Source organism: Trichosurus vulpecula, chromosome 2 (genome assembly GCF_011100635.1).
Source record: "Trichosurus vulpecula isolate mTriVul1 chromosome 2, mTriVul1.pri, whole genome shotgun sequence".
NCBI lineage: Eukaryota > Metazoa > Chordata > Mammalia > Diprotodontia > Phalangeridae > Trichosurus > Trichosurus vulpecula.
Window position 1 is genome coordinate 422,312,869 of NC_050574.1, and position 26,084 is coordinate 422,338,952.

A 26,084-nucleotide genomic window follows, 5' to 3' on the forward strand; every position below is an offset into this window, starting at 1 on the left:
CACTGTCTTAATCAGAGAAGCTGAGTCTTTCACAGTAGATTATCACTTTTGTTACTGTGTACAATGTTCTCCTGGTTCAAGACACGTTCTTAACTTTTTTTGCGTCATGGACCCCTTTGGCAGTCTGGTGAAGCCTATGGACTCTTTCTCAAATCAACATTTTTAAATGCATAAATTAAAATAATGTACAATTATGAAAGAAGTCAATTATATTCTAATTTTGCCAAAATATATTTTTACCGCGCCTGAAAACCAGGTTAAAAACCTGGGTTATAGGGTACCAATTTAGAAATCACCATGAAAGGCAGACAATAGATAAAGGTGAAAGACGGAATCCATTCAACACAGGGAAGGGTTAGCTCTCACTGAAGCATTCTAATATATAATGTGTTGACAATGTAATCAGAAAAACTGAAAAGGCTAGTTGGAATGAGAATGGATGCTTAGACAAATTTTAAACATCCTGTTTCTGTCACCATAGGAAAGAAACATCTGGCAAGCTGGCCGCTCTCTATTAGCAGATGGAAAAGCAGAGTTGATGCAAAGAAGGAGGGAAAGGAAATAAGCATTTATCAAGCACCCACTATGTGCCTTTACAAATCTGATTTGATTTTTACCACAACCCTGGGAGGTAGGTGCTATTATTATGTCTACTTCATAGACGAGGAGACTGAGGCAGGTAGAAATTAAATGATTTGCTCAGGGTCATATAGGTAGTAAGTATCTGAGGCCAAATATTAAATCAGATCTTCCTGACTCCAGACGCAGCACTCTATCCACCGTGCCACCTAGCTGCCTCTAGGTAGAGAAATTTCACAGCTTGCTCCAGAATAGAAGTATCAGTCAATCAGCCAGTCAATAAACATTTACTAAGTCCGTACTATATGCCAGGTACCATGCTAAGTGCTAGCGATACAAAGAAAGGCAAAAGACAGCTCCTTCTCCAGGAGCTCATGAGGGAGACAACACGCAGACAGCTGTGCAGAAACAAGATATATACGGGATAAATTGGAAGTAATAGCAATAAGAGGTATCAGGAAAGGCTTGTGGGAGAGGGTGGAATTTTAGTTGGGGCTTGAAGGAAGCCAGGAAAGCCAGTAGGCGGAGATGAGGAGGGAAAGCATTCCAGGCACAGGGGACTAGAAGAAATGCCCAAAGCTGAGAGATGGAATGTCTTGATCGTGGAACAGCCAGGAGGCCAGTGTTACTGGATCAAGGAATATACGTTGGAGAGTAAGGGGCAAGAAGACTGGAAAGGTAGAAGTGGGCTCGGTTAGAAGAAGGGCCTCGAACATCAGAGGATTTAATATTTTATTCTGGAGGTAATAGTTTAAACTTTTTAAATTTTCTTACCAAATACTGATATGCTAGCTTTCTTTTAAATATGTTTGACAAATTCATCCAGTCTTTTAAAACAGGGACACCCACTGAGGAATAAGGCCAGGGAATTCATTCAGCAAATAAGCCGTGTCCAACGAAGAACAATTCCAGTCTGGCAGCAGAGGGCTCAATGAAGAAAGAAAAGACTTTCAGGCCTTGCAGTACCAGGAGTGGTGAGTTGACTTGGCCACATGTGGTCCCTACATGTGTACCTTTGTACTCTGTGCCTACCCAATCTTGACATAAACACTGTATTTGTGAGAGCGTACAGCCCAGATTTACAGAAGGAATGCTTCCTGTTTTTACTATGTCATTGCAATGTACTGTATAGGGAACTGGCCTCGCTTTGCCTTGAGTATTTGTGGCAAACGCTCACACGGTGGTCAGAAAAAGTGATACGAGGACACTCTGTGAAGAACTTTAGAACTGATTGTGTGACACAGGAGACAATGGCATCCAGTACAGGATGCCTGCATCAAAGAAGGTGCCAAGCAGAACTGAAGTAGCTCCAAAGAAACATGGGATGCCCAAGTATTCACATGGATTACTTGTGCCCGACCTCTGGCAGAATGTTCTGAGCTTGTACTGGTCTGATCAGCCATAGGTGGACGCACTGTAACTTGACCCTAGCATAGTGATGTCATTTTGGTCCTCTCTGAGAATGATGGACAACAACCAACCAATCAAGGGAACTGAGCTTGGAGTCAGGAACACCTAGGTTCAAATCCTACCTTAGATGCTCACAAGCTATGTGACCCTCAGTAAGCTGCCTAATCTCTATGTGTTAAAGCATCATGTTTCAGGCAGAGCCAAGATGATGTGTTAGGGGCAGCCACTCAGCTGAACTCTAACATTCCTCTCCAAACAACTTTAAAATAATGCTTCAAAACATATTTTGGAGCAGCAGAGCCAACAAAAAGTCAGAGTGAGATATTTTTCCAGACTAAAAAAAAAAAAAAACATAAGAGGTAGGCAGGAGAACTCTGTAACAATGGGCTGGAGGTCTGGTGGAGGTTTGTCTAGAGCCCAAACAGGCCAAGACACCAATAACTAAAGCAGCAACAGCTCTAAGAGCTCCCAACCCAGACACTGTAAAAGAGTCAGAAGGAGATTACAGAGGACCCTTTGCCGGCACTGGATACAGTTGGCACTCACTGGCCACTCTATTGCCCATAAGCAGTTCCAGGTCACAGTTCCAGAGCAGAGAACAGTCACAAGGGAGCAGGGACTTTGGTCACAGTACCCAGGCAAAGAGGAGCATTGGCGTGTGCAGCTACAGGAGATCAGGGTTGCTTCCTTGGTAAAGACAAGAGACCAGACCAGGAAAGCAGTGATCACACCTCTCCCAGGATCACACTGCCTTGGAAGCACCAAAAACTGGCAGATCCCCAGAACTAGCTCTGAAAATAATAGCACAAAAAAATAACTGAAGCTTGAGACAGTGCTTCAGATGAGCACATACTCACAGATGAGCAGAGCCCAACTTTAACATAAAGTTCACAGTTGAGAAATAGGCTGGAAAAATGATAAAATAAATAAAAAAGCAACCATAAAAAGCTACTACAGTGGGAAGATTGAGACAAAAACTCAGAAGACAACAATGTGAAAACAGCTATAAAGCCTCAAAGAAAAATTAGACCCAAGCACAATGCTGCAAGGGATGAGGGAAAAATAGGTACATTGATGAACTGCTGGTAAAGTAGTGAACTGGTCCAACCATTCTGGAAAAAAATTTGGAACTAAGCCCAAAGGACTTATAAAACTGTACATACTATCCATACCCTTTGACCCAGCAATACCACTACTAGGTCTATATCTCAAAGAAATCAAAGGAAAAAGAAAAGGACCTTTGTATACAAAAAATTTTATAGCTGTTCTTTCGTGGTGGCAAAGAATTGGAAATTGAGGGGACGCTCATCAATTGGGGAATGGCTGAACGAGTTGTGGCATAACTGTGATGAAGTACTATTGTGCTATAAGAAAAGATGAGCTAAGTGGTTTCAGAAAAACACGTAAGATCTCTATGACCTGACGGCAAGTGAAGTGAGAAGAAGCAAGAAATTACTGTGCACTGAAACAGCAACATTAGAATGATGATCAACTGTGAAAGACCTGGCTACACTGATCAATACAATGATCTAAGACAATTCCAAAGGACACATGATGAAAAAAAATGCTATCCACCTCCAGAGAGAGAACTGATAAACTCCGAGTGAAAACTGAAGTATAATTTTCTCACTTTATTTTTCTTGCATTTAAAAAAATATGGCAAATATGGAAACATGTTTTGCAGGATTTCACATGTATAATTGACATCCTGTTGCTTGCCTTCTCAGTAGGTGGCGGGGAGAAGGGAGAGAATTTGAAACTCAAAATTTAAAAAGAAAAAAAATGTTAAAAATAAATTAATAATTTTTTTTTTTAAAGATTACACATTTCAGGGCAAGAACTGAACTGCACTGGTAGGGAAATTTCCAAGCACTAGTGAAATGATAAGTCCAGTACAAAAAAAAAAAAAGAAAAGCAAAACAAAAAATTAATTTTTAATGCTAAATTGCAATATGCCACCGGTGACACTTACTAGCTATAAGACCATGAGCAAGTGATCTAACCTCTCTTTGACTCAGTTTCCTCACCAATAAAATTAAAATAGAGATAATTATACCACTGTAGTATCTTTTACCAAAAAAAACCTCAAATGGGGTCATGATGAGTTGGATACAACTGAAACTGAAGTTATACCTGTATTATTCACCACCACCCCCAACCTGTAAGGACCAAGAGTGATAATGTATATAAAGCACTTTATAAACTTTAAAGTTCTAATACAAATGTTAGCTATTTTCACCAATATTATTCCCTAGTCACTTTAAGTCTTTTCTCCAACTAGACTGTAAACTCAAGGGCAAGAGCCAATGTCTTCAATTTCCACTGTATTGTCCATATGGCTTCATACTGCACTGTGCAATCAACAGAGATTGAATTAAAAACTACATGACATTTCAGTCCAAATGACTTTCTCGGTGATCCCACAGGAATGAGGACTGGTTATGTCATTGAATATGAGAGTCCAATCACTACAGCAGTATAATTAGCTCATAAAAAAAAATCAGTTTATAATTTCTATTTCTTTCAACGTGCCTGTAGAATTTTTATTAAATTTTTTAAGACTTTTACACCACTCAGTTACAGAGTATGTGAAATACGTATCATTTTTAAACTAACACCTAAAACTTTTTTCTTTCATTTGAAACCAAAGGGAACTAAAATTTTGAGGCAAGGATAACTTTTACTATAGCGTACTTCAAAGAGGGAGAGGTAGTAGGTAATAAAAAAAAAGAAGCGGAAAAAGATCTCTCATTTCAAACCAAATATTCAAGAATGCAAAATATCACATCTCAGATCCTTTGCAGCTTATAGTTAAGCTTTATCAGAAGAGAATTTTTTAGAAGTCAAATACGTCTGTGCTATTTTGATGTACACAAAAAGCTCAGCTTGCTAAGAAAGGATTTTGAGGATAAAAAATGTATGACTGACTTGTCTTTTACTATGATGAAGGATTTTCAATTTTAAAACACCTCCTATACGTCATCTGCCATACCAAGCATATTGCTGAGCCATCATGGGACCCACACTCAAGGAGCTTCTTACAAAAGATACAGAACCCAAAAAATCACCGCAGGCCCACCTCCCAGAAGGCATTCTTTCAGGTGGTATTAAGTCAGACATCAAGATGAAATAAAGGCCAAGTCTGACTTTAAGTATTTCTGGTACCTTTTAGAATGGAGAGGTAAATCCCAACAGAATGGGTTTGAGAGAGTGTCAATCTTTCTAGGAGGATAAGTGAACTCTTCAAGTGTAGTCTGCAGGGGTTTTCTTTACCTTAAAACCAAATACAATAACCTGCTGAGAACTGGCTAAATTTACAGAATTAAGTAAGTAAATTGGTGCTTTTATGCTTCCCAGATGCATTTATGATTTTTTTTTACCATACTGGCAATAAGAAGAGTTACACATAAATACTAAGGGTCCAAATCAGTACAGTGCTACAGGGAGTGTCTTCTGGCCATAACCACAGGTTAAGGAAAGGAAGAAAAATCACAAGAATTTCTTAAGAAATAGATGAAAAAAAAAAAACTGAGGGATGAACATTCTTCAGACGTCTTCCTTTTACATATAGTACTGCCATTCAATTTATACCTTCTCATTTGAATTACTGTGTGATTAAGAAGAAGCATGAAAAGGACATGGAAGATTCTTGGGCAATTAAAAGACCAGGAATTCAACTTTGGACTCAAAATGCACGTACCCTTTTATTCAAAAGTACTCACAATTCATCCAGTCTCTTCCCTTAGGCCGGACTTACTTCCCCAATGCTTAGCAAACACCCACTCCTTCTTACTCTCCCAGTCTCAGTCATACATCTTCCTCTCCACCTCCTACCGCCCAACCTTGCATTGCTACCTACCTCAAGCCTACACATCCCATATCCCACTCCAAATGGCTCCTTCCTTCCCCTGCTCTGTAACTGGCAAATTCCCTTCATCTTAGACTTCTTCTCATGTTCTCTCCATCCTCTGGCACTCACAGAGACCTGGCTTCCCCAGATGATCTGCATCCCTGGCTGTTTTTTTCACTATTGGTTTTATCTTCTCTCACACTCACTGGTCCCAAGATATATATAAGAACATGCCCTTTTGCCACTTTCAGGCTCTCCCTCTACTCCTATCACTCATCAAGGTCATTCCTCCTTTGAGGTTTTTTGGTTGTTCAGTCATTTTTCAGTTGTGTCTGACTCTTCATGACCCCATTTGGGGTTTTCTTAGCAAATATACTGAAATGGTTTTGCTGTTTCCTTCTCCAGCTCGTTTTACAGATGAAGAAACTGAGGCAAACAGGGTTAAGTGATTTGCCCAAGGTCACACAGCTAGTAAGTGCTTGAGGCTGGATTTGAACTTAGATCTTCCTTGGCAAAGTCAGAGTTGGGAGAGCTGGTTCAAATGTGAAAGAATTCACTTAGACCTTCTCTGTAGCCGATGGGAGCTTTATTGATGCAAAAGCACACAGACCTGAGATTTAGCAAGGAGCTTTTATTTAAAAGGTACTCATGTAGGGAAAAAAACCAGACTTATATAGACAAAAAACTATACAGCCTGTAGGATGACTTAAGGGTTTCTTATGGGGGTTGGAGATTTAGGGATAGGATAAGTCTTACAAGATAAGGACACAGGTTGAGGACCATGAATGACACAAGATAAGGGAGACAAGGCGATCCCATGACCCAGGATGGGGAGGGAGGTGCAGAATGTAGGAAAGTTTTGTTGTATTTCAAGATAAGGGAAGGAGACTTTAGGGTGCCAGGGAGAGAGCTACTCAACCCTCAGGGCACCTTCGAGACTTTGGAGCTCTCCAGGTTAGAGGATAAACTATGAAAAAGTTTAAACTCAACCCTCAGGGCACCTTTGTGTCTACATCATTCCTGACTCCAGGGCCTGGTGCTCTAACCACTAGGCTGATGAACAGCTGAGGTTTACTCTATCCAAATTTCACCCAATCCTGATCTTGGTGGCTGTTCCTGTTATCTCCCCATCTCCAACATACTATCACTCAGTGCTATGCTACGGCCATCTCATATTATTAATTATTACTAATGTTGTTTGCTGTTGTTCAGTCGTTTCAGTCACGTCTGACTCTTTGTGACCCTGTTTGAGGTTTTCTTGGCAAAGATACTGGAGTTCTTTGCCATTTCCTTCTGGAGTTCATTTCACAGATGAGGAAACTGAGGCAAATGGGGTGAAGTGACTTGCCCAGGGTCACACAGCTAGTAAGTGTCTTGAGACCAGATTTGAACTCAGAAAAAAAGACTCTTCCTGACTCCAGACCCAGAGCTCTATCCACTGCACCACCCAGCTGCATCATCATCATCATCATCATCATCTTCATATATAGCAGCTACCGTGGGTCAGGTCACCTCATTTGATCCTCACAACAACCCTGGCAGATAGGCACCATTACTATTCCCATTTTACAGATAAGGAAATGGAGACAGACAGACATTAAATGACTTGCCCAAGGTCACACAGCTAGTAAGTGTCTGAGGCTGAAACTGAATTCAGTCTTCCAGACTCCAGGCCCAGCTCTCCAACCACTGTGCCTCCCAGCTCTCCAACCACTGTGCCACCCAGCTGCCGGTGGATAGCAAAAAAATGCTACAAATCAGGGTTTAATTTATTGCTTTGTTCACTGTCTAGACTTTAAAAAGTGATGGAGAAAATGTTAATGCTGTATATTATGTTTAAAACTGTGTCCATCATATGTTTTTTTTTTATTTTTGCCAGAGAGGCAGTTGTTAAATATTTACCAGCATGTCACAGATCTGCTCCTTTCTCAGTGAGTTAAGTGCCTGAATCACAGTCTCTCTCCCCACCCCAATACCTGCCTTTATACCAGGGAACTTCAACATACAAATACAAAATACTTTAACCTCTCGACTCCAATGACCAAGTATTCTTCCCTTCTACCTTAGCTACATCCACCTTGGATCTTTGTCATTACCCACAATTGGACCCCAAGGCTCTGTCCTAGGCCCTTTTCTAACATCCCCATAGCTCACTCTCTTATCTGATGACTTCATTCGTTCCTGGGATCCAAGTTGCATAAGGTATTGATTCAAATACATAAGAATAAGAGCCATTCCCCAATAGATAAATGGTGAAAAGATATGAACAAGCAATTCTCAGCATCAGAAACTGATAAAATTTTATCGGGGGAAGTTATATGAAAGAGGTATTCACATCTGCCTTGCTGCTAAAATCTAAGAGCCTTAAGGCTTTTCCATCTGACCTTCAGCTGACATCTTCCATATTCACTGTCTCTCCCATTGAAACGTGAGCTTCTTGAGAGCAGAGTTTTGTCTAACTTTTCTAATTCTATACCCAACATTTAGCACAGTGCCTTGCACATAGTAGGCACTTAAATGATTTAGTCATTCATTCTCAAAAGAAAAAAGCAAGCTATCAACAACCACATGAAAAATGCTCCAAATCATTAATAGTAAAAGAAATACAAACTAAAATAATTCTGAAATTCTACCTGACAGTCATCAGACTGGCAAAGAGGCTAAAAGGGGAAAATGATAATTGTCGGATGGGCTGTGTAGGAAGAGAGGCATGCTAAGGCACTGTTGGTGAGGTCGAGGATTGTTTTGGGAAGGTAATTTGAAACTATATCCCAAAAATCACTAAACTGTGCACACCCTTTGATCCAGCAATACCACTACTGGGCATATACCCTAAAAAAAGACCAAATAAAGAGAAGAAGGACCTATACATACCAAACCATTTCTAAAAACACTCTGCTTTAACAAAGAGCAAGAAACAAAGTGGGTGCCCATCAATTATAGAAAGGTAGATGAATGTAATAGAAATGCGTAACTGCATAAGATATGATGAAAGGGGTTGTTCCAGAGAAACCAGGTAGGATTAGTATGAAATGCAGAGAACTGTGATGCAAAGAGAAGACAGGGAACTATTTACACAATCACCACAACAAGTAAAGGAAAACAATTCTGAAACACTAAAGAACCCTGATGAATACAAAGGTTAGTCACAGCACCAATAAATTAATGATGAAGCTTGCCTGCCAAGTCTATACACATGTGTGCGTAGGTGAAAAAGTGATGGGCAATAAGCACAAAAGAGAATATGCACTGTCCAGACCTGACTGATACAACATAAATTTGTTTGCTTAACCACGCTTATTTGTTTCAAGGAAGGGTTTTTATTTTGGGGTGGAATAGGGGAGAACAAAAGTGATATTAAAAAAGAATAAAAGAGAATCAATGAAACATTTAAAAAATACACAGAAGACAAGGAAGTATAGAAGGAGACACAAAGGGCAGTGTTGGTACAACTCCATTAAATTTAATAAGGATTTTAAAATTCAAGCTATATAAAACAGATATGCAGTTTTATAAACAATCCTGTTTTCTGGCTTTCATTGTAGGTGGAAATGTTCATATTTGTTGCTGATTGCCTAAGAAAAAATTTTAAAAGAATGAAACTGATTTTTATACAACAGGAAAGGAAAGAAAAATCTCCTCAAACCTTTCCCACTCTCAAACTTTCCTAATTCTGTCAAGGGCACCACCATCCTTTCACTCTCCAAGGTTCATAACTTTGCCTTTATCCTTGAATTCTCACTCTCCTCTCACCCCACATATACAAATCTTGCCATTTTTATCTTCACAACAACTTCTCTAGCCCCTTCTCTCTACTCGGTTACCACTTCAGTTCAGGACCTGGCCATTTCCCCACTACAATGACCTCCTAATGGATCTCCCTACTCCCATTTCAACTCCCCTCCCTAAGACTCCCCCCAATCCAATCCATCTTCCACATGGCTGCCAAAGTGATGTTCCTGAAGCAATGGACCTGAACACATGACTCCCCTATTCAAACCCTATTGTCCTTTGGTCTTTTTTGCGGGTGGGGATGGAGTTATTAAGGTTTTGGGGTTAAGAGACTTGCACAGGGTCACACAGCTTGAACTCAGGTCCTCCTGACTCCACCACGAGTGCTCTAGCTACTGCACCACCTAGCTGCCCCCACCCCATATGACCCTTTGGATAAAATATAAGCTCCTCTGTTTGACTTTTAAAGGCCTTTACAACTTGGCCCCCACCTATTTTTTTCTAGCCTCATTCTATCTTATATATTAATCCCCTTCCGACACTCTCAGGTCTGGCAAAATTGGCTTTCTTTGCTTTTCATCTCTTGACCCTACAGCTGCCATCCACTTTTACACTGGCCTTCTGCCAGGCACTGAAATGCCCCCTTCACCTGTGCCTCACAGAAGCTCTCACGTCAAGACCCAGCTCAAGCAGAACCTTCTACACAAAGCCCAAACCTCCATCTGGCTAGTGCTCTTCCTCACTAACACCTTGTACTTAAACACATTTATTTAGCATCTGTTCTTCATATACAGTGATTTCACCAATAGAATGTCAGCTCCTTAAATGCAGGGATTACTGGATTTTTGTATTTTTTTACACAGTATCTATCACATACCTGGCACACAGCAGGTGACAACTCAGAATATGTAAGAAATGTCACTTAACAACTGATAGCCTTTCACCCAGCAATCCCACCCAGTAAAACCCAGCTCAATAGTTGAGATTTCACAGATAACAAAAAATTCACCTTAGCAACCTCCCTTTAGGTAGACAAAAACTGGAAGCAAAACAGGCGTCCATCAATAAGGGAAGAGCTGAACAAATGGATGGTATACGGATTTAATGGAATATTCTAGCATCATAAGAGAAGAGAAACATAAAGAGTTCAGGGAAACATGGAAAGAACTGTATAAAGTGATACAAAGTAAAGAAAGCAGAACCAAGAGACCAAGGACTAAAAACAACAAGGCGAGTGGTAACAGCACTAAAAGGAACTGAACTCAGGGCAACCGCAATGAATCATCTCAATTTGCTCCTCTCAGTAGATAGGTGGAGCACTGTATAAATACATACATATATACACATATATATAATGTCGGCCATAGTGGCTGTGTCCATTGGCTTTGCTTAAGTCCTTTTCTTTTTTACAAGAAAAAGTTTAATGGGTTCAGGGGGAGAGGAGGAGGACAGGGGATGAAGGGTGTAGAATTAAAGAGAAATGAACATGATATAAAAACAAAACCACACTAAAAGTTTTTTGAGCTTGTGGATGTGGGGAGTGATAGAAAGACAGAGAGAGCGGAAGAAGGAGGAAGAGAGAGAGGGGGAGGAAAGTGAAGGAGGGGGAGAGAGGGAGAGAGGGAGAGATTTGGACATTTCACAGTTTACCAAACCTACTTACTTGCCAATTCAATGATCTCCATTCTTTCTCCTTCAACATCCTGACCTACGAACTTCAAACCTTTCTCTTCAAATTGCTGGATTAATTCTGGGTTAACCTGGGGGGAAGAAAAAAAGAACTCAAATGACTTGGGTAGCATCAGGTATCAGAAGCCATTTAGCCTTGGCCGTATCTAGATTTTTGCATTCTATTTTTTTTCTTTTTCTTTTTTTTTTTTTGGAGGGGGAAGGCAGGGCAATTGGGGTTGAGTGACTTGCCCAAGGTCAGCTAGTAAGTGTGTCAAGTGTCTGAGGCCAGATTTGAACTCAAGTCCTCCTGACTCCAGGCCCAGTGCTGTACTCACTGCACCATCTAGCTGCCTCTGATTTTTGCATTCTAGCTAGAAAGCTAAAATAATGACTTATCTCCCTCACATGACTACCAAAATGTCACACCCTCCACTGATATTCATTTAGCTCTTATTAAACAGTGTCATCACGAGCATAATCAGATTCCCCCTTGGTGCCATGCTTTCTCCTCCAAGAAGAAGAAGACCCTGTGAAGTTAAAAGTCAGCATGCTGTAAGAAGAAAAATACCCGGATTTATTGCTCTCTGTTCAAATCCTGATTTTACCACTTACCTATGTGACTTTGGGCAAGTCACTTTACCTGTCTCTGCTTTCCATCTTTAAAACAAGAAGACTCTGAATAAAGGACCTCTAAGGACCTTTCTGGCTCTAAATTATATGAACTCATCAAGGTAGGGGGCTAAGGAGGGAAAATTGAGTCCTAAAAGGTAAAGGCACAGGTAGAATGAGCTCAGAAACAGTCTATATACTAATGTCAACAGGCTATGTACATATTTATAAAACACAGACACACACACACACACACACACATTCTTCCAGAATTTATTTCTGGTAAACAATAAGAGGAAGTAATCACCCCGACCTCTGAACTGTCTGTTCTTTTACACTCAACTCTGAGGCAATTGCAGACAGTCTGTTTCTTCTTCATCACCATTATCAATTATATTAACTAATTACATTATTAAATATGATGTATTAATTTATAATGTATCATTAGGCTATATATTATGTATATTGTGTATAAATAATAATAATAAATGTTTTTAAAATAAACATTTATTAAGTACCTACTGTGTGCCAGACACTGTTCTAAGCATTAGGAATATAAAGAAAGGCAAAAGATAGCCCTTCACGGTCTAACGGAGGAGACAACATGAAAACAACTACGTACATATAAGCTATGAACAGGATAAACTGGAAATAACCAACCAGGGGAAGGTGTTAGAAGTAAGAGGAATTGGGAAAGGCTTTCTGTAGATGGCGGGATTTTAACTGATACTTGAAGTAAGCCAGTGAAGTCAGAAGGTAGAGCTGCAGAAGGAAAGAAGAGAACAGCCCGAGAAAACACCCAGAGTTGGGAGTATCTTGTTCTAGAAACAGCAAGGAGGACAACGTCGCTGGAGCACAGAGGACATGGGGAGATGTAGAGCGTAAGAAGACTGGAAAGGCAGAGGGTACCAGGTTTGAACGCCACACAAGGGTTTTATATTAGATCTTGGAAGTAACAGAAGTCACTGGGGTTTACTGACTAGCAGAGTGACAAATATGGTAAGAGCTATGCTTTAGAAAGATCACTTAAGGGTGGCTAGGTGACACAGTGCATACAGCACTACTAGCCCTAGAGTCAGGAGGACCTGAGTTCAAATCCAGCCTCAGACACTTGTTTGCTGTGTGACTGTGGGCAAGTCACTTAACCCTGACTGCTTGCCAAAAAATTCTTTTAAAGAAAGATCGCTTAGACGGATGGTTAAAGGATGGACCAAAGCAGGGAGAGACTTGTAGTAGTGTGACTCACCAGCAATAGCCCAAGTGTGAGGTGGTGAGGAGATGCACCGACGGGGTGGCAACGTCAGAGAAGAGGAGGGGAGAATACAAGATATGCTATGAAAGTAAAATAAATAGGACTTAGCAACTGATGTGGATATGGGAGAGGTGAGAGAGAGTGAGGAAGGAGTCAAGAATGATACTTAAGCTGTGAGCCTGGGCAACTGAAAGGATGGTGGCACCCTCCACAGTAATGAGGAAGTTTGGAAATGGGGAGGTTTAGGGGGAAAAGATAATGAGAAACTTTGGACATGTTGAGCTTAAGACAGAATCTATAAGCCATCCAGTTCAAAATGTCAATAGGTGGGGCAGCTAGGTGGCGAAGTGAGTAGGGAACCGGTTCTGGAGTCAGGAGGACCTGATTTCAAATGAGGCCTCAGACGCTTGACACACTTACTAACTCTGTGACCTTGGGCAAGTCACTTAACCCCAACTGCCCTGCCTTCCCCCTCCAAAAAAAAAATGTCAACAGGCAACTGGAGATGAGACTAAAGATCAACAAAGGTTAGGGCTGGATAAATAGAGCTGAGAATCATTAGCATAAATACAACCTATGAATCCAGAGAAGCTGATGAAATCATGAAGTAAAACACTAAAAAGGAAGAAGACAAAGGGGGTCGGGACAGCACCTTGTGGGATACACAAGGTAAAGTTAACGGGCATGAGGTGGCTAAGAGACTGAGAAAGAGTAGGCAGACATGTAGGAAAGAGAACCAGAAGAGAATATGACATCCCCTCAAACAGAGGACTCCTTCACTTAGCCAAAAAAAAATCACTTTCTTCCCTGGGTTTCTAGGGGCCAGCCCTGAGGCACTTAGCCACAGCTAAAGCAAGTACCCACTTTCCATGACCAATCAGGATCAATGATGCCTTACCTCATACCGATGTCTGTGTCGTTCGTCTACGCAACCAACGTCCCCATAGAGTTTCCCTGAACAAAGAGAAGAAGATGAATATATAGGAGCCAGTATGATACAGTGGGGAAAAAAAAAACCACTGACTGAAAAAAAGCAAAGACAGAACTGGGTTCAAATCCACCTAAGATGTGTACTACCTGTGTGGCCCTAAGAAAGTCACTTATTTTAATTTGGTCTCCTAACAGTTTCATCTGTAAATTGAGGGGGTTGGACTAAATGGCTGGCCTGTACGGTCCCTTCTGATTCTAGATCAATGATCCTGATATAGGAAAAAAAATGCAACCCCCTACCAACAAACTCTGAATCACCCATTAAAAAGAGTAGAGAATATGATACCAGACAGATGAAATGATATGATGACACTTTTCTATGTCTCATTTCTTTTTTTTTTTATTTAAATTTATTTATTTAACATATTTGGTTTTCAGCATTGATTTTCACAACAGTTTGAATTGCAAAATTTCTCCCCATTTCTACCCTCCCCCCCACTCCAAGATGGCATATATTCTGGTTGCCCTGTTCCCCAGTCAGCCCTCCCCTCTATCACCCCCCTCCCCTCTCATCCCCTTTTCCCTTCCTTTCTTGTAGGGCAAGATAAATTTCTACGCCCCATTGCCTGTGTATCTTTTTTTTAGTTGCATGCAAAAACTTTTTTTTTGTTGTTTTTGAACATCTGTTTTTAAAACTTTGAGTTCCAAATTCTCTCCCCTCTTCCCTTCCCACCCACCCTCCCTAAGAAGTCGAGCACTTCAACCTAGGCCACGCATGTATCATTATGTATAACCCTTCCACAATACTCATGTTGTGAAAGGCTAACTACATTTTGCTCCTTCCCAACCCATCCCGCTTTATTGAATTTTCTCCCTTGACCCTGTCCCCTTTCCAAAGTGTTTGTTTTGATTACCTCCACCCCCATCTGCCCTCCCCTCCATCATCCCCCCCTTTATTTTTTTTTTATCTTCCTCCCTCTTTTTTCCTGTGGGGTAAGATACCCAACTGAGTATGTATGGTATTCCCTCCTCAGGCCAAATCTGATGAGAGCAAGGTTCACTCATTGCCCCCCTCACCTGCCCTCTCCCCTCCTCCCACAGAACTGCTTCCTCTTGCCACCTTTATGCGAGATAATCCACCCCATTCTCTCTCTCCCTATCTCCCTCTCTCAGTATGTTGCTCTCTCATCCCTTAATTTCATTTTATTTCTTTTAGATATCTTCCCTTCATCTTCAACTCACCCTGTGTCTGCTCTCTCTCTTTTACATATATATATATATATATATATATATATATATACACACACACAAAAACACACACACATATATATATACATACATATGCATACATATACACATAGATACATACATACATACACATTCACTTATATATATACATAAACATATATATATATATATATGCATATTCCCTTCAACTACCCTAATACTGAGGTCTCATGAATCATACACATCATCTTTCCATGTAGGAATGTAAACAAAACAGTTCAACTTTAGTAAGTCCCTTATGATTTCTCTTTCTTGATTACCTTTTCATGCTTCTCTTGATTCTTGTGTTTGAAAGTCAAATTTTCTATTCAGTTCTGGTCTTTTCACTGAGAAAGCTTGAAAGTCCTCTATTTTATTGAAACTCCATATTTTGCCTTGGAACATGATACTCAGTTTTGCTGGGTAGGTGATTCTAGGTTTTAATCCTAGCTCCATTGACCACCGGAATATCGCATTCCAAGCCCTTCGATCTCTTAATGTAGAAGCTGCCAGATCTTGGGTTATTCTGATTGGGTTTCCACAATACTCAAATTGTTTCTTTCTGGCTGCTTGCAGTATTTTCTCCTTGACCTGGGAGCTCTGGAATTTGGCGACAATATTCCTAGGAGATTTCTTTTTGGGATCTATTTGAGGAGGTGATCGATGGATTCTTTCAATTTCTATTTTGCCCTATGGCTCTAGAATATCAGGGCAGTTCTCCTTGATAATTTCTTGAAAGATGGTATCTAGGCTCTTTTTTTGATCATGGCTTTCAGGTAGTCCAATAATTTTTAAATTATCTCTCCTGGATCTATTTTCCAGGTCAGTGGTTTTTCCAAGGAGATATTTCACATTGTCTTCCATTTTTTCATTCCTTTGGTTCTGTTTTATAATATCCTGATTTCTCATAAAGTCACTAGCTTCCACTTGCTCCAATCTAATTTTTAAAGTAGTATTTTCTTCAGTGGTCTTTTGGACCTCCTTTTCCATTTGGCTAATTCTGCCTTTCAAGGCATTCTTCTCCTCATTGGCTTTTTGGAGCTCTTTTGCCATTTGAGTTAGTCTGCTTTTTAAGGTGTTGTTTTCTTCAGTGTATTTTTCAGTATTTTTTTGGGTCTCCTTTAGCAAGTCATTGACTTGTTTTTCATGGTTTTCTCACATCCTTCTCATTTCTCTTCCCAATTTTTCCTCTACTTCTCTAACTTGCTTTTCCAAGTGCTTTTTGAGCTCTTCCATGGCCTGGGACCAGTTCATGTTTTTCTTGGAGGTTTCTGTTGTAGGCTCTTTGACTTTATTAATTTCTTGTCTGTATGTTTTGGTCTTCTTTGTCAGCAAAGAAAGAATGCAAAGTCTGAGACTGAATCTGGGTGCGTTTTCACTGCCTGGCCATATTCCCAGCCAACTAACTTGACCCTTGAGTTTTTCAGTGGGGTATGACTGCTTGTAGATTACAGAGTTCTATGTTCCATGTTTGGGGGGGAGGTGCCAGCTCTGCCACACCAGCACTGCTCCTTCCCCAAGAACCCCCAACCCGAACTGGGCTTAGATCTTCAGCAGGCTGTGCACCCCTGCTCTGATCCGCCACTTAATTCCTCCCACCAGGTGGGCCTGGAGCCAGAAGTAACAACAGCTGTAGCTGCCCCACCTCCGCTGCCCCCAGGGCTGGAAGCCGAACTGCGAACTCCTTCCACTCCCGCAGCTTTTCCCACTAACCTTCTCCGCAGTCTTTGGTGCTTGTGGGTCGAGGGGTCTGGTAACTGCCGCAGCTCACTGAATCAGGGCGCTAGGGCCCGCTCCGCCCGGCTTCTGGTCTGGATGGTCCACACCGCTCAGGCTGGGCTCTGCTCCACTCCATTCCCAGCTCCCAGCTCCCAGCTCCAAGCTCCGTGTGGGATAGACCTCACCCAGAGACCATCCAGGCTGTCCTGGGCTGGAGCCCTGCTTCCCTCTGCTGTTTTGTGGGTTCTGCCGTTCTAGAATTGGTTCAGAGCCATTTTTTGTAAGTTTTTGGAGGGTCTCGGTATGGAGCTCACACTATTCCCTGCTTACCAGCTGCCATCTTGGCTCCGCCCCCTCTATGTCTCATTTCTAAAACCAGACCTATCCTAAGGTGGCTGCAGCATAAAATAACACTGGACTCACCAGTCAAAAGGCCTGGATTTAAGTCCTGACTCGGTTACACAGTAGTTGGAACCTCTACAAGCCTCAGTTCCCTGATCAGCAAAACAGTTGTGTGTTAACAGAATTACAAAATTGAAAAGGCCTCCAAAGGCCATCTAAGCCTGGATTCAGTGACCTATCAGGTGATTTCCAGCTCTAAACCTTTTGATCCCTTCCATAACATCGCCAGGGGCAGGTAGGTGGCACAGTGGATAGAGTGCCGGGCCTGGATTCAGGAAGACTCCTCTTCTTGAGTTCAAACCCACCCTCAAACATTTACTGGCTGTGTCACATAACCCTGTCTGCCTCAGTTTCCTCACTGGTAAAAATGATCTGGAGAAGGAACTGGCAAACCACTCCAGTATCTTTGCCAAGAAAACTCCAAATGGGTTCATGAAGAGTCAGACATGACTGAAAAATAACTCAAAATGACATCACTGACAAACTGGTAAAATGAGATGATCACTGACGTCCCTATTGGTTCTGAATCCTATGACCTATAACCTAGCAGAGTGATCTCTAATGAGCTTTGGTTAAATTACCTCTTATTCCAAGTTACTGCAAGGAAGCAATTTGTAAAACTCACGCAAATGCCATGTAAATGTAAGCTATTTACTATAATTCTCCAACTAGGTAATTTACATAAAGCACTTTGAGCTGTAAAGCACGATATAAATGTAAGTTATTATTCTCCGGCAGAGAATAAACACTCTTAGAATCCTGAAGCATCTCCTGATGAGAAACTCACTCTACTTAATAAAGGAGAATAATATATGCTAAACTCTAGGAATGAGGCGCTCCTTCAGAGATATGACTGTAAGAGCAGTCTGGAGAATCACATGCATGCTGCAATATCTAATGGGGTTTAGTGCTTCAAAAAAAAGTGTGGCTGATAGCTCAGAAAAATACTGAACCATATAGATTTAATTCTACCCATCTGCAAAAAGTATTTATCACTGTATACAGAAAATTATTCTAGACACTGGGGAGCAATATAAAAGAAATTGAAAAGACGTGATCTCATTGCTACACTGATTTCTTTACTTTATGGGGTTTTTTATGGATAAAATTGTATATGCACCAGAGACTAACAGCACAGAATAAGTTTGGGGTTCATTTAGGAAAGTAAATATCATAAAAATATCACAGAAAGATTGCAGTGACTCATAAGTCTTGGCAGCCTGTAAAACATACCCAAACTAGCTAGAATATGATATAATTTATGTATGTACACACGAAAAAGAGATTTCGCTAGGTTTAACCAATATCATCTGGGCTCTTCCGGTTTTCTTCGAGATTCAACTGAAGCAACACTCTCTGCCAGAGACTCTTCCTCAGCTCCCAGCTAGCACCCTAATCCTGAGGTTATCTTGTGTCATATCTTGTATATCCCTTTCTATGTGCATACTGTTTACCTTATTAAAAGGTAGGCTCTTCCTTATGTGAAATGATGCAAAACTGAAAGTGAGCAGGACCAGGAGAACACTGTACCCAGTAATGGCAATGTTGTAAGAACGATCAACTGTGAAAGATTTAACCGCTCTAATCAAGACCATGTTCCAAGACAATTCCAAAGGACCCATGAGGAAAAAAATGCTATATACCTCCAAAGAGAGAAGTGATGAACTCTGTGTGTAGGTTAAAGCATGCTTTTTTCCCTTTATTCATTTTTTCTTGCTTTTGCGAGGTGGGGGGGGGGGCAAAATGGCTAACATGGAAATATGTTTGGCATGGTCTCACATGTATAACAGGTATCAAATCACTTGCATTCTCAATGAGTGGGGGAGGGCCTGGAGGGAGAGCTTTTTGAGGACAGGGACTATTTAGCATTTGTCTTTATCTCCTCAGCACTGATTTCAGAGCCTAGAAAAGAGCAGGCACTTAATAAATACTTGCTGATCGGCTGATTCCCTCCATAACATAACCACCCCATGACTTAGTAGGCTGTCTTTTTGGCCAGAGAGCTACAGTTGTTGTTGATGAGTCCATTCATTCACGTCCAACTCTTCATGACACCATTTTGGGGTTCTCTTGGCAAAGATATTAGAGTGATTTGCCATTTCCTTCTCCAGATCATTTTTACAGATGAGGAAACTGAGGCTAACAAGGTTGAGTGACTTGCCCAGGGTCACATGGTTATATGAACTCATGAAGATGATTCCAAGCCCAGGGCTCTATCCACCGGGCCACCTAGATGCCATAGAAACGATACGGCCAAAATAAGTCCCTACACCAACGGCCAAGCCCACCATGATAAACATCTCTAAACTTAGTAAAGCTGACCTTTGGACAACAGACATTCAGTTTACTGCTAAGCCCAGACTCAAGCTTGACAGTGCTCACGTTCCGTTGCCATAAACTTTGAGAATTATCCTAGAATTACTTCCAAATCCCAATGAGGTATGGAAGGAAGGTTTTAGTGAAAATATTCTCATCTTCTTAATCAAAATCCCATCCAAACTTCAACTCCTAGCTCGGTCATGAAAATTTCCCTGATTATTCCGGCTCATTGACCTTTTCCTTCTAGCATCCATAGCCCACACCAAACAATACAAATAATGACCACAACAATTCCCACTACCATTCAGAGTTACAACTGCCCAGGGAGGGAGGTAGACTATCCCAAGAGGGTAGAGTGATTAAAAGCTAAACAGCACGCTATAGTATTCTCTAACGGCTTCAAATCTGTCAGTCTTAGTTCCCTTAATTAAATCATAAGCTTTTTATCTGGCTGTGCTAGGCATATATGTCTGGGGAAGTGGTTACTGCCATGCCCCTTCTTTCAAGGTCCAAGGCATCAGACTTTTCCCCAAAGGAGTCAGATACTGTATTGCCCAATTGCTGTTTGGGAGGGGGGGCCAAGAAAAGGTCCTAGACAAACTTCATACACCATTTTTAAATAACTGCATTTAAATTAAATTTACAATGCTTCTATTGGGAGGTGGAAAGCTGCATAAACCAAGAAGTCATGAACTTAACAAGTCAGAAAAGCATATACTCATTGTGCTTAGCAGGTTCTATTTTTTTTTAATATATTTTAAATATATTTTTTATATATATTTTTAAAGCAAAAATATATCAGTGCTTTAGACAAACTTATTTCACTTACCAGATTTCTACACCTTTTGGACTTAACCACACATAAATAAAACTTAGGCTCTTAATTAAAAAAAATTTTTAAAGACAGCTAAAATCTATCAGTACTTTATTTTCTTTATTCTACTTTCTAGATTTCCGTACTAGACACATATAAATAAAACTTAGGTTCTTCTCACTGTTATGAAGAATTAATTTCTAAACAAACAGTTATCTGTATTCTGTGAGAGTTAACTTTCACATGACTCCACTTGTCTCTCTCTTCATGATTTCTATTCAAAAGGTATCCTATACTTTCTTAACAATCTTGTATTCAGGGACAACCATGACATAAGCTGTAAAACAGTAAACTTTCATCACCACCCTTTCAAAAATTCAGAACAGTATTCATCAACAACTTAGTCGTGGGAGAGTTTTCTGACTCCCATTCACCCCTTTGCACAGATGGAAGATCTACCAATGTTGTCTATTATACATATTTTCAGACTTTTTCTATGAATAACGTTTTTTTAAAGATGAAAAAAAGAGGAAAAAAATCAGCATATTTGAGTAATACATAGAAAAAGTCTGAAAAAGGGTGACTTTGATGGGATGATATAAATAAAATTAAGGGGTGAGAAAGGATTACATTGGAAGAAGAGAGAAGGGAGAGGCAGAATGGGGTAAATTATATCACATGAAGAGGCACAAAAGACCTATTACAGTGGAGGGAAAGAAAGGAGCAGGGTGAGCATCTCATCGGATTTGGCTCAACATAACATACTCAGTTGGGTATAAAAATCTCACTTACTCTATATGGAAGTAGGAAGTGAGGGGAATAAGAAGGGGGGGCCGACAGAAAGAAGGACAGACTGAGGGAGGCAGTGGTCAAAAGCAAAACACTGGTGAGGAGGGACAGAGTAAAAGGGGGAGAATAAACATGGGGAAAATAGGAGGGAGGGAAATACACAGTTAGTAATCATAACTGTGAATGTAAATGGCATAAATTCACCCATATAACAGAGGCAGAGAGCAGAGTGGATTAAAAACCAGAATCCTACAACATATTGTTTACAAGAAACATATTTGAAGCAGAGAGACACACATAGAGTAAGTATAAAAGACTGGAGCAGAAAATATTATGTCTCAACTGAAGTAAAATAAAAAAGCAGGGGTAGCAATCATGATCTCAAATAAAACAAAAACAAAAATAGATCTAATTAAAAGAGATGAGAAAGAAAATTACATCTTGCTAAAAGGTACCATAGGCAATGAAGTAGTATCAATACTAAATATATATACACCAAATGGTATAGCATCCAAATTTCTAAAAAACACTATTTGTTTTATGAGAAAACTCTCTGAGAAGGGAGGAATAGTAGAGGAAAATATGGTAATGTAAAAAACACAATACAGCAATAAAAACTTTTTTTTAAAATGAGAAAAAGTGAACTGTCAGACATTAAGAGGTTAAGTGACTTGTCCATGGTCATGCTGCAACTATATCTTAGTAGAAAGACTTGAATCCAGACCTTTCTGACTCTTAAGAATAGCCTTCTATCCACCATGCCATGCTGTTCCTCAGATACATACACTCACACACATACAAACAGGAGACATTCTTATTGTCTATTAAAAAACAAGTTTGGTATGCTTATGGGTTTATGCATCAACTTGACAGCCCACAGGTTGGGAAACACTCATTCAGTTCTAAGAACCTACAATGTAGCTGTGTGAAGCAAGAATGACAAATAATAAAAAGAGAAATGCCTTTGGAGTCAGAGAACCTGGTTCAAATCCTGACTCTGTTGATGTTTACTTCCTCAGTTAACCATCCTGGGCCTCGCTTTCCTTACATATAAGATAAGGAGGTTGGACTAGATTGGTCTCTAAGGTCCCTCCCAACATGGATCTATGATCTATAGTTGAGTGTGGTATAAAACCCATGGAAATTCAGAGAATGCAGAGGTTTGGGGGGATTGGGGTAAGCTTCCTAGAAAAGATAGGACATGAGCTAGGATTTGACAAACAACTGAATAGGAATTAGATGGAGAGGAGAAGAGCCAGAAACCCAAAAAAGAGGACCTGAGTCAATGTCTAACACTATAATCAGTAGTACGGGCAATCATCTTTTGAGATAATAAAGGAACCTATGATAACTTACTCAAAATAGAGTCTTCTGTTTTGAACACTGTTGTTCTTTTTCCCAGTCTCATTGTTCCTCCCATTTCTCCAGGGTGATGCTCAGGCATATCAATCACCTTAAGGGAAAAATATTTAATTGTGGTTTCACAAAGAAATTTTTAAAAGGAAATTATATAAAACTTCCCAAAGAAAAGGTTTTCTAATTTTATTTTTCACTTAACACATAAAACAAAACCAATACGTAATAAATAAAATTTTTGTGTGAATAGAATAATTTTTTTCTATTACAATAACTTATTTCAGTTTTTTTTAATTAGATTTTTTATTTTTAGTTTACAACGCTTAATTTTACATGTTCTTGAGTTTCAAATTTTCTTCCCTTCCCTCCCCTTCCCCCTCTCCCCCAAGAGAGCAGGCAGTCCGATATAGATTCTACATAAACCTTCACATTAAACTTATTTACACAATATTCAGGTTGCAAAAAAGAATTACAACCAATGGAATGAATCATGAGAGAGAAGAAACAAAACAAAAAAACAGAGAGAGAGAGGAAAAAAAGAGAGAAAATAGTTTGCCTCAATCTGCATTCAGACTCCACAGTTCTTTCTCTGGATGTAGCTAGCTCTCTCCGTCATGTGACCTTTGGAGCTGTCTTTGAATCTTCTATTGCTGAGGAGAGCCAAGTCTATCAAAGTTAATCATCACAGAATCAGTATGTCTGTGGTTGTGTATAATGTTTTCCTGGTTCTGCTCCTCTCACTCAGCATCAGATCATGTAGTTCTTTCCAGATTATTATAAAGTCCATATCTTCCCCATTTCTTATAGCACAATAGTATTCCATTACATGCATATACCATAACTTGTTCAATCATTACCCAATTGATAGGCATCCCCCTTGATTTCCAATTCTTTGCCACCACAAAAAGAGCAGCTATACATATTTTTGTACATACAGGTCCCTTTCCCACTTGTGTTATCTCTTCGGGATACAGCCCTAGAAGAGGCATTGCTGGGTCAAAGGGTATGCATATTTTTATAGCCCTTTGGGCATAGTTCCAAATTGCTCTACAAAATGAGTGGATCTGTTCACAACTCCACCAACAATGTATTAATGTTCCAATTTTCGCACATCCTCTCCAGCATTTATCATTTTCCTGTTTTGTCATGTTAGCTAATCTTACAGGAGTAATGTGGTACCTAAGAATTGTTTTGATTTTCATTTCTCTAATCAATAGTGATTTAGAGCATTTTTCATAATATATAAAATTTTAAAAATAACAATAACCAACAACTTTTCCATTATTCACTCTATGGTTCCTCATACATTCATCTATTTCCCTCTGAATATGTGTACCTTTATTAATACAGTCACAATCATTAGAACAATGACCACCCGTTTCTTCTTTCACAACATGACTAATATGGAAATATGTTTTACATGAATGCACATATATAACCTCCTCAAATTGGAGGAAGGAAGGGAAAGGAGGGAGGGAGAAAATTTAGAATTTTTTTTTAAAAAATAAATGTTATGGAAGGAAGGAAGACGCTATCTGCATTCAGAGAAAGAACTGATAAATGGAAGATGAACTTAGAAGATAACTAAAAGTATGTATAGAATGATTGTACATATATACACATGTTTGTGTATAATGTTAGCCATCTCTAGGGTGGGGGGAGGGAAAAAGGACATTTATGTGATAACTTTATTATATCTTTAAAAGGAATAGCAAGTTGTACATAATAGATTTGCAGTTTCATGTGCAATCATTTTTTTTAAATTATGCTATGGAAATGCTTATTGTAGTTCATAAATTAAAAATAAAAGAAATTTTTAAAAATTATTAAATGAATGTTAAAAATTGTCTTTACATGTCATTGGAAAAAATAAAATACCATTAAAAAAATTACTACCCATGACTCCAAAGAAACAATGATGAAAAATATCTACCACCAGCTAACGGAGAGAGAAGGATCGAATACACAAAATGAGATGTACATTTTGGACGTGGCCGATTAGGGTATTTGTTTTGTTTGATGATGTGTATTTGTTACAAAAGTATTGTTCTTTTTCATTTTTCAATGAGAACGGAGAAAGAGGGTGAGAGAGGAAAAACATGTGATAATTTAAAATTTTTTAATTTAATTTTAGAACAGCCATAGTATGCATACCTAAGTTTTTTTAGTTCTACTTTTTTCACTTTAGATGATTTGCTTTCTGTATTTCTTATAATCTTCACATGAAATGACTTTAACTATAATATAATCATAATCAATGAAAATAATAACTTCCCAAATTTTATACTTCAAGATCCATAGTTTCATCACCGCGGGCACAACTTCCATTAACACTTGACCATAATTTTCCTATCGCTTAGTAGATGTTTGCCAAAAGCACTATGGCCAAAAAATATTCATCTTCTAACTTGATCTTGAGCCTCTCTAAACTTTACTAGGCTAGTTTTTGGACAAAAGGTATGTAGTTCCTCAGTGGATGTATATGTAGCATTGCTGTTACATAACCTTTAAGAACCAAGGTTCATGGACAGAATGTTTTGTACGCTTTCAGACATGCTCTGGGCATCAGATGTTTTGCTTATTTTTCTTTGTCACAAGGGAGAGTTCAATCTGGAGGGGAGGAGTGTAAAATGACTGTGATATTATGACAAAAGGCATCAATAAAACATTTTTTTAAAACTAGCTTTAGTTAACCTCCACAAGAACACATCAGCAGAAATAGGACTTTTATGGAGGTTGCTCTATTTACCATGTGATAAAAGTTAACTAGCGAATGTTGTTATTTTGAGATTTTTCAGAGAGTAAAATCTGTCCCATGTCTTCCTATGTTCTACTGCCCAATTTTCCCTTCATGTCTGCAGTAAAAAACAAAACTGGACTTGAAGTCAGAGGACTTAGGTTCGATTTCTGTCTCTGCCACTATTACGTATGTAACACTGACCTCTTGGGGATTTAGTTAAATGAAGGTACTGGACTAGAATCAGAAACGTCAGCCTCTAGGGGAGCAAATTAAAATGTATTTGGGAAATGGTTAACAAAATAAATAAAAATACGATATAACCTAGGTAATGTTAATTTGTGTTTTTTTTAAACCAAATAGCCCACAGGGATTTTACTTTGATACCATTGGATTAGATGACTTCTAAGGTCCCTTCCAACTTTACCATCTTAAATTGTTTATTATATTACCATAATAATAATATTATATTATATTATCACCTCAAATTGTTTATTATATTACCATGTCAATAATAGTATATTATCATCCCAAATTGTTTATATTATCTTAAATTATCATATTATTATTATATTATCAACCTAAATTGTTTATTAAATTACTATATCAATAATTTGGACTATAATATATAATAATATAATATAATACT

At 39.3% G+C, this 26,084-nt stretch overlaps 1 protein-coding gene across 1 annotated transcript in view; it reads right to left on the reverse strand.

Moving 5' to 3' along the window:
* CTPS2 (CTP synthase 2) overlaps positions 1-26,084 on the reverse strand; it is a 143,881-nt gene that overhangs the window by 32,684 nt on the left and 85,113 nt on the right. The window contains exons 14-16 of the mRNA XM_036746891.1: positions 22,699-22,795; positions 14,002-14,057; positions 11,235-11,331 (exon numbers count right to left, since the gene is read on the reverse strand). Of these exons, the coding sequence (XP_036602786.1) occupies positions 11,235-11,331; positions 14,002-14,057; positions 22,699-22,795 (250 nt within the window). The remainder of the gene's footprint in view (positions 1-11,234; positions 11,332-14,001; positions 14,058-22,698; positions 22,796-26,084) is intronic.